Below are 10507 nucleotides of genomic sequence, written 5' to 3' on the forward strand. Positions count from 1 at the left end.
TGATTGCAGTAAAGAGAATAATTCATTATCTTATATTTCTTATGGGCTATGGTATCCACGTTATAACATTTTTAAGATGGAAGGTTTTTCAGATGTTGATCTTGCAGGTGATAAAGAAGACAGAAAAAGCACTAGCAGAACATGTCAATTACTGGGAAAAGCTTTAATATCATGGAACAGTAAGAAACAAGGCTCAGTTGCATTATCTACAGTAGAGGCAGAATATATTGCCATTGGACAATTCTGTGCACAGTTACTATGGATGTCTTATCAACTTGGTGACTATGAATTAGTTTTTAAACCTATTCAAATATTTTGTGACAATTCTGATATGTTAAAGAATTATGTGCTTCATTCTAGGGCTAAGTATATAGACATCAAAAATCATTTCATTAGAGATCATCTCCTCAAGGGAGATATAGAATTATCATTTGTTGGCACCACTGATCAATTAGCAGATATTTTTACTAAGCCTTTTCTTGAAGATAGATTTTTCTCTCTAAGAGAACTACTTGGTATTATTTCTCTCGATCATAAAAATTAGGACCTATGTGTTAGTTTTTAATTCTTGTATGTCTAATGTTTTAATTTTTGTGCGTGTAAGTATGCATTAATTTGGCGTCTTCACTTTCCCTCCCTTTTTTCCCATCAATCGCAACTTTCAAGAATGGAAAATCAATCATCATGTCCTTTCACTTACACCTTTCCTTTCTTGCTCTCAACCATCAAAATTCCATTCTTTTAATCCTCTGAACCAGTCTTCATTGTTCCTAACGCTCAAGAAACCCTCTTCAAAGTTCTTCAAACTCTGTCTCAAAAAATTTCCATGGCTAAACACTCCAAGAATCCCTTGTTTTATCTAAACGCATTGTCCTTGATTGTGCCATGTTTGACTCAATTTTTCAGTGTAACTGCTCTGTGTTGTCGATGCTTTTCAATAATACTTAGCCTGATGATTTTGAAATCTCTATTGACTAAGCAAAATGTAGTATAGCTGAATGTCCATCTGATTTCCTTCCTAACCAGTTAGTCCCAGTGATGTTAGTTGCAGCTACTCTTCTTCCTCGTACTGGATCATTCTCGACCTTCTCTCAACGAGATAACTTTCTTGTCTACTATCTTGTGACCAAACTCAAGGTTAAACTATCCTCATGGGTCATAAATTTCATGATTGAGAGTGTTGATGATCCCACCAGTTTGCCCTATGGTATGGCTATCACCCATATTTTGGAAGCCCACAACATCTCTATCTCAGAATACCCTTTTGTCTCAATTTCAAAATCTTACACCTCTAGGGCTTTCGCTAGTATAGGATATGTGTGTGCTAAGGGTTCCTGGGTGAAGAAACAGGAAAGTGAAGTCAAGAACGTTCAGCCTGATTCCAAGATCAAAGCCTATGTTTCCCATTATAGTGTAAGTGATCATGTTCTTATGGAGAAATTGACTGCTATTGATAACAAGTTAATCATCATCAAGGACTTTTTTACTGTAACTCAATCCACTATTGGGGACATACATGCGTTCTCCAAGGAGACTAGGTCCAATGTTTCAAATCTGAGAGTTAAAATACTTAAACTTGGAAAAAAATGCAGTTAAAGATTTCAAGGAAGAACATGACAGGATTGATGGGGTAACAATTTCAGCCAATGCCAGCTTTGAACGTCTAAAGGAGTTGATTTGCAACATACTTACTTATTTCTTGCGTTGTTAGTTGTGGAAGTTTCAAACAATTTTTTTGTTGTTTTATTTTATTGGACTGGATAACCAATCGCTGGATGTTTTACTAACCTCTACATGCCTATAATATTTGCCTATGATTTATAATATTAGCTAGCCTATAATTAGTATATATGCATATCCCCTCTTTATTGATGTCAAAAAGGGGGAGAAAGAAATATATACATTGCAGGACAGACGGTTGGAAATGTTTAGGGGAAGTCGACTGAAGCACCTATTGAGGGGGAGTCAACTAACTATGAGGAGAGTCGACTGAAACACCTGTTGAGGAGGAGTCAACTGAAGTATATGCAGCACCTATCGACTATAGGGAAGTTAACTGTTATTTATATAATTTTTTGTCATCATCAAAAAGGGAGAGATTGTTAACTATAAGTTTCAATGATGAGAAATAATATATCACATTTGGTGCAGGATCATAAAGAATAAAACAAAGAAATCAAGAAGCAGTACCAATCAAGAATAGATTAAGGGAACAATCAGCAACACAAGGAAAGGAATCAATGATTAGCGATTAAAAAGGAAGAAGCATCAGAGATCCGGAAGAAGAATCAATTAGTGATTCTATATGATTGATGGAAGTTATTACTGGAAGGTCTCAAAATCAAAGGGAAACGATATCGCAAAGGGAAGCACTGAAGACCGTTGAAGGCAGAAATCAAGGGATCTAGTGCATACGCCTCAAACAAAGAAAAGTTATGCCTAGCGGATAAGAAGCTCATCAAGACCACGAATCAAGGAAGATCAACGAAAAGCTGACTTTATTCTTGGAAAGAATCCATCTATTATTCCTTTCAAGGATCATCTCCCTTGGGACGTTTATTTTGAATCTGCTATCTGTACTATGAAGATATTAAGATAGGTTTTATTTTGTGTTTGAGAGGTTAGGTTTATGTCCCCCTCCTCTTGTACTTTACTTTGATTATCAATAAACAAGGTAGAGGTCAATGCCAAACCCCTATCATCACGTGAGGTGAAAGCCCCGTCCGATGGATTAATATTTTTTTTAAAAAGGCAGAAATTTACTTTTTTTAAAAAAAATACAATATCTTAGTAATTAGATATGTATTTGAATTCAAACGTTTTAATCTTAATAAAAACCAACATCCTGCTATGCAATATATTCATTTAGAACTACTATCGACTGCCAGCCTATCTTTCGGCTAATTCCTAACTTCGAATTGGATTATATGGAGAAATATATTAACAATAAAGATAAATTAGAGGAAGAAGCAAAGAGTGAGAAAAAGCCGTGAAGCTATCAAATTCTTAATTTCTTATCCGAGTTTTGCCAAAAGAAGATATATCGCAAACGACTTAAGAAGAAGATCATATTAATTGGAGAAATGACGCGTTAATAAAATATGATATTAATTATTACATGAACTAAGTTCGGAATCAGAGTGTCACCCAATGAACCAAAAGGGTATTTTGTCCCTTAGAAATTACAAACAATTCCACTTGCACTAAGAATGGGTTACACACAACTGGACTTTAAAAGTGGTCCAAACACCCCGAAACAAAGATTAAAACGTTAGCAGTATAATATTTGACTCTTGTTGTTTTGGAAGCAGTACGAATTGTCATATATACTGTATATAAATCAAGGTGGGGTCATGCAAAGTTACCTTCATTGATATTTTCCCAGGCCTCCTGAATTTAAATTAGTTGACTTTGGTCTAAGCATCAAACCTAAGTATGAAGAAATAATACACTTGTGAGTCATACAGTTAAATTGGACCACATGTATAGCATCTTGTAATCTATATGAAACATATGTGTTTTAGATGTTTTAATAAATTCCACCTACCAAATCTCCTTAATTATGCCAACTCGCTCCCAGAATAAAATCATACCCTATGTGGTCTCAAAAGACAAGAAACATTTTTTAATTTTTAGTTAGAGTGTCAATTAGGGATATTATCACTTTTAGTCCGCGGCAGAAACTATTTACATATTATAGTCGAAAAAATATATTGACAAAATATATATATATATATAAATTTTATATAGTTTTCGACTATTATTTTTATAGTGGTTATATAGTATCATTTCTCAAAATAGGTAGGCATTTAAAAAAGAGAAAAGTTTACTATAGTGATCACATACTCTTATGATTGAGGTTATTTAATATATAAGCAATTTTTTAAAAACAAATAACATGAACCGAATTCAATGACCAAGAAAATGATATACAAGAGGTAATATATCATGTTGGAGTTAAAATGGAGCTAGTAGTAATCAAGACTAACCTTGAGCATGGAATAACTGGAGGTTGGGGCACCAGTAATTTGATGCAGAGGATAGGTGCCCGACATTTAAGGCTTTATTAACCCTACTCACTCTAGTAATTAAATACAAGAGAAGAATTGGGAAACGAGAAAAACCCAAAAAAGAAAGAAAATAAATGAAGATATGGGAACCAAGAAAGAACCAAAAGAAAAACGATTGTCTCTTACTCTTCTCTCATAACTATGAAAACAACAAGTGAATGAGTGAAAGCTAATCGGCCCATGCAAACGTCCCTTTCTCACTCCTTTCCCCCACCTCTGCCGCCTCTGCTTCTCCCCAACCCCTACCCCCACGCCCACGCCCACCCCCTCCTCACACCAAAACAAGCAAAGCCATTGGGAATGGCAACAACCATACATTTTTTTTTCTTTTTCTCCGATCCATTTCGAGGATTCACTTGCCCAAGGTCCATCAAAAGAGAATAAGCTTTCTATCAGAATTTTTTTGGTTTTAGAACTTGAATATGAAACCTCTTATTAAGCGAGAAGCCATCCAATCCATCTCACTACAACCCTGTTTGAATTCCTATTTACTCTTCCCAGTTTGATTTTACAAATATTTGTTTTTGAACTTGCAATTTATGTTAGCCTGTATGCACATGTAGTCATCTATTTACGGGCTATATAATATGGTAGTGTGTAGTTTAGTTAGTAGTTGAGTTTATTTCCTTTCTTACACCTGTACTAGTGTTATCCTTGTGTTACATATTTTTGGATCAATTTTTTTATACTTGAGGTTTTCTTTGTGTCATTTTATTTTTTTTGGTTGTTGTTCTTATTTCGTTTGCCGTAGTTCTCTATCATAACTGCTGTGATATTGTTGTTTTGAGTCGAGGGTCTTTCGAAAACAGCCTCTGTACCTTCACAAAATAGGGGTAAGGATTTCGTACGTACAATCCTCCTCAGGCCTCACTTATGGGGATACATTGGGTATGTTGTTGTTATTATTTATAATATGGTAGTATCACAACTTTAAATGCCAGTGTATTTATAATTTCTGATTGCATGTTAGTTGGAGTATTATTTTTTATCCGGTTAGAAATTACAATCATTATAGAAATTTGCTTATTAGTACCTTATAAGTTAATGCTTTGATAGTGTAATTTTTTTTACAAAGGAAAAACAATTTAATGTGAAAACTATTTTGATACAATTGATTTTTTTTTAAAACAATTGATTTAGTTCAGGAAAAAAAAAGAAATGAAATAATAACTATAAATGGGACGCGCGGAGATGATGCTCCTTAGTCCCTACTGTGGCAGTATCATTATTTTATGGACAATAGAAAAACAAAATAGAGTAGTAAATAATGTGAATTTTTTTTAGAGAATTTGTTGAAGCATAAAATGCCCCTAGTCTGTTATATTAGGTCGGTTTCTGTCTTTGTCCCTCTATTTCTCTCACACACACATGGACTTCTCACTTTTCAACTTGTCTTGATAACTCCTAAAAGAAAAATAAAAGAATTAGGATCCCTATCCAAGCTGTTATATAAAACTCACTCCTTTTGATCAGTCAATCATCAATCAATCAAATCAAAAGGGAGAAATCAGAATCTTATCATCTCATCTCAAAAACATCATGTCCTCTTCATCTGCTGCTTTTGCTCCGGACCACCACCTCCACCACCATCACCTCTCTCCTCCCTCAGGGGAACAACTCTGCTATGTCCAATGCAACTTTTGTGACACTGTTCTCGCGGTATTATACTACTTTTATTTCTTCCTACTATATTATAACACCTACTCTACCACACAATAACATTCTTAGCTTCCTCTCTCTCTTTTGTCTTATGACCTCTTAATTCCCTTCTTCACTTTCTAAAATTGATGATCATGTTCTTGAAATTATTCATACTTTTGCCTTATTTTCCTTTAATTTATACTTGATATATGTGTTCATTTATGTAGTTTTGTTGGAACCATTTACATAGATTTTCTTTAAGACGAACTTTCTTGGATTTTATTTATTCCATCTGTTGGTATTTTTTTCATCTCTTCCCATGTTTTTCTGCCCCAGTTTGTTCAAGGATGTTCAGTCTATTCATCATAACTCAATAATGAATACGTTATATTACATACTGGAACATTTCTAATGCAGTTTTTCCCTAAGAAGTGCGAAATGGAATATATAATTTCATTACAAAAGGGGGATTGGAGTCAAAAAGATAAACACAAATCTTTCACTTGTTTCTTGTTGGTCAAAGTTTAAACATTTAGATGAAAGAGTTAGACTGTTCAGCGGCCTAGACCCTTTTCATTAATTAGCTAAAATTGCTATTGCGTTACTCTATTTGCTAAAATACTCATGTTATTTTTTGTATACAGGTGAGTGTTCCTTGCTCCAGTTTGTTCAAGACTGTGACAGTAAGGTGTGGTCATTGCACCAACCTTCTGTCTGTCAACGTCAACATGCGCGGCCTGCTTCTTCCCTCTGCAAATCAGCTTCATCTCCCCCATTCTTTCTTTTCTCCTCAGAATCTTCTGGTATATATATTATACACATCATTTATGCTTGGAATCTAGGTTTTCAAGTCCATGCGTCTATGTTAATCTTTCAGCTCAATACGTTTTATTTTTCACTATTTGTGCCTGTAATCCTTTATGCTAATCTTTTCTGTATTGTTCTAATTTTATCTGATGCCTTCTTAAGAGATGAAAGTGTAAGTTTAACAATTCTTTTACATTTTTCCTTTACACTTGTCATTATTTCTTAAAAAAAAACAGGAGGAGATTCGGAATTCTCCACCAAGTTTGTTGATCAATCAGCCAAACCCGAATGAGTTACTCATGCCAGTTCGAGGAGTTGATGAACTTCCAAAGCCACCAGTCGCAAACAGACGTAAGATTAATTCTACTTACACTTATAAATTTCTCCTTCAGAGTTTCACAAATGACCCAAAAATTAAACTCATTTACTGGCAACACACTTTCTAAAAAGAACTAAATTAATTTAATTTCAGCATATGGAGTGCTATACCCTTAAACAAACAATGAAGCTCTAGACTTTTAGGTGAATAGGGGTTTCTTAGCAAATGAAGAAAGAATGTACACTTTACTAGCATATGTTTCCTCTTCATCTGTGTCTAATAAGTTAAAACTTTTATTTTTCCATAATGAAATAATAAGTATTATTTTTGGGAAGGATCTTCTACCATTTACTCTTGCCTGCCGTCCTTCTCCAACACTTTCCAAATATAAGGTACTTCCCAAAAAGCCATGTTTAGAAATTGCAGCTAAAACGTATTTGCACTGTTCATCTACAGTTTCTGCTTGTGTGTACAATATATGTGCTAACTATGATGATATATTGTTTTATCTTCAATGGAAAAATCAGTACACACCCTAAAATCTGGGTAGAATGAATAATTTTAACCATTCATATTAAAATTTTAAACCCACCACTATGGTGGCCACTTTTATAGAAAAACTTATATATTCATATGGACTTCTTTCTTTGGGGGATTGGGCTTAGGACCAAGGGCAGAAGTGCATGGTTTAAAGGGGTTCAATTGAATCTCTCATTCGGAAAGTTATTTCGTGCATATAGGTTGTAGGTTCAGTTGTTGAATCCCCACAAAATGATAGACACTATTTTTTTATTAGTCCGTTTAAAAAAGATTGGCCCCTTTTAATATTTCCTTACTACGAAGCATCTATAGCCACAGAAATAATATGACAGGTTTAAGATCACAAGCTTCAAAAGTTTTATAACCATACAAATGTTTTAAGATCGCACATCTCAAAAATCTTCCCTTCTTTGTTAAAGTTTCTGCTAGGACAATTTTTTGGAAACGAATTAGTGTAATAAACTAGTTAATGTGCCCTGAAAAATTGCTTTACGTTATAGGTATAATTGTTGAATCCGGTTAACATGAGGGAAATTTCTAGTAGTATACTAGTAAATGGTGTTTAGAAATTAATTTAGGTTGTAAGTACAAATCCTAGTTGTGGCACTCTTAACATTTTTATTTCTGTCCACAACTGCTTTATGTGTATTAGGCACTTTTTATATAGTTGATGCCTTTTTCTCTCTCAGTACAAGAAAAAGAGAAAATGTCCCCCGGAAAGTCAGATGGTTTTTCAAAAGCACCACAGAATCTAGATGAATAGATAGAAGGATAGATCATTAGATAATGATAATGAAATGATATGATATGATGTGAGAGAGGAGAAGGACAGAGAAAAAGGTATATAGTAGTAGCAAAAGTATTCTTGATCTCTTTGGTCCCGCGTGAGAGTACTGGTAAATAAAAGCATAGAAATACTACAGAAAGTCAGCCAAGTGTTTTTAATGCCTGTTTTGTTTGTCTACATGTCGTCTGTACTCAGCCCCGGAGAAACGACAGCGTGTGCCATCTGCTTACAATCGATTCATCAAGTATGTATATTTTTCTTAAATTCATACAATATTTGTTTATCTCATTTTTTTTAGCTATTGTTTGAACATAAATTTGGTTGAAACTTGAAAAAAAAAGTTATCGAAGTTGTGTTGAAAAATAATGAATTTTGAAAGTTTAAGTTGTATTTGAACATACATTTTATTTGAAAAAAATATTGACGTTTTATGAATAAAAGAAAAATTATCACCCTTGAAACTTGAATTTTTTTTCTTCAAAAAACTTGTTAGATTCCACGAACAAACTATATTTTCAAATTTATTTGAAAAAAAGTAGCCAAAAATTGTGTCCAAACGGGAGCTTAGGTTAGAAATACATATATATAATTAAAAAAGGATTTAAGCACATATGGATTGCCATTGACAAAGACAATGAAAAAATTTAATGACTGCGATATATGCAGGGACGAGATCCAACGTATCAAAGCTGGAAATCCTGATATAAGTCACAGGGAGGCCTTCAGTGCTGCTGCAAAGAATGTAAGATCCAAAAAATTTACTTATTAAGATAAATTAATAATTTATTATGATAGAATTAACACAAGAATAGAAAGATTAAATAAGAATCTATTCTTATAGGCATTAGAGCTAGTTTCTATTCCTTTTAACTAGGGTTTTGTTTGACTAGGGTTTGGTGCATATGTTGCTTTTTACAAACATGTCATTGAATTGTGCGCTGGTTTGTTTTCTTGTACTGCAGTGGGCCCACTTTCCACACATTCATTTCGGACTTATGCCTGATCAACCCGTGAAGAAACCCAATGCATGTCAACAGGTACCTTTCCAACTCTTTTTAAAACCCTAGCTTTTCACCCAATATGTTTTTCATTAATAGAGCTAATTAATTAAACCACAGTACACTTTTATCATTTTTATATAGTTAAACATAGAATTTTACTTTGAAGTGCTTAACATTCTTTATTTTTACAAACTGACTGTGTAAAAGAACTTAGTATATACTATCAATTCATTTAAAAAGTAATTACACTTGCAACTCGTCCATAACAAGTGGACATAGTAACTTAAAAAATAAATAAAGCATGTATTCTGCTATCACGTGTTAAAATATACTAACAATATAAAAATTATTTATATTGTCATCAAAATATATAAATTAAATTTTCAAGTAGTTTAATTTGTCATGCTTTTCCATTTTAATTAAATCATTCAATTTGATTTAATTTTTTTGGGAAATGTGTAGGAAGGGGAGGATGTTCTGATGAAGGAAGGGTTTCTTGCTCCAGCAAACGTGGGTGTATCTCCTTACTAATTAAGGAAATGAAGTCACCAGCCAATGTTCTCTCCCTGATCTGTTGGAACTGTCTATTTATCTAATTATTGTGCGTTAGTTTATCTATAGTTTAGGGCGTCCTGTTAATTTCTATTTTCTTTGAAGAACACGTACTCTCTAGGGTTTCCTTCTCGCTCTCATGTTGTCTTTGAAGAAGACATTTCTAACTGTTTCAGGTTGCTTAGTTTCTAGTGAGGAAAGGATTCTGAGAACTATGTTTGTTTGTTAATGCTGATAACTAAGCTCTCTGAAACCCTCAATATCTGAAAATGGAACTGCTTCTGTTCATAAATGTCAGTTAAGAGTATCGTATTATGAATTTCATCGTCCCTTAATTGACTAGTTTTCTTTACCGTCTTGGGCCTTTCATGTTAAGAGTTACGTTCGTGTGTGTGTATATATATTGTACCTTCACGAACTGTAAATATCATTAATGGGTGAATTCTTTGTTGTTTGTTTGCAGCTTATAATTAGTGCATTCATTAATCTTCACAAGAACTGAAGTCGGATTTAGTCCTTAGAGATGAAATAATCATACACTTAATACAATATCGAGTACCAGAATTTTCAGTTTCTGAGTGGTGATCATTTGATATCTACCAAACTATACACTGCCCTACATGCAACTTGCAAGATAGAAATTAAAACAATGTTAAATTGTACTTATCCTTTGCATAGGCTTAACAAAAGGGATCTTTACACACACATAGCTGGTCATATTCACTATTTACATTTCATGACCTTGTTAACGTTATTAACTATTTTTGAGAATTCCCTTAGAAAACTTGGT

General features: G+C 33.6%; 1 protein-coding gene across 1 annotated transcript; it reads left to right on the plus strand.

Moving 5' to 3' along the window:
• Positions 1 to 5432: 5432 nt before the first annotated feature.
• Positions 5433 to 10036, plus strand: LOC104239997 (axial regulator YABBY 1). Its single transcript, XM_009794774.2, has 7 exons — positions 5433 to 5729; positions 6356 to 6514; positions 6755 to 6869; positions 8360 to 8408; positions 8831 to 8906; positions 9127 to 9201; positions 9628 to 10036. Exons 1-7 carry the CDS (start codon positions 5610 to 5612, stop codon positions 9694 to 9696), a joined length of 663 nt encoding a protein of 220 aa, XP_009793076.1. The 5' UTR covers positions 5433 to 5609; the 3' UTR covers positions 9697 to 10036.
• Positions 10037 to 10507: the final 471 nt, after the last annotated feature.

Source organism: Nicotiana sylvestris, chromosome 1 (assembly GCF_000393655.2).
Source record: "Nicotiana sylvestris chromosome 1, ASM39365v2, whole genome shotgun sequence".
NCBI classification, from domain to species: Eukaryota; Viridiplantae; Streptophyta; class Magnoliopsida; order Solanales; family Solanaceae; genus Nicotiana; species Nicotiana sylvestris.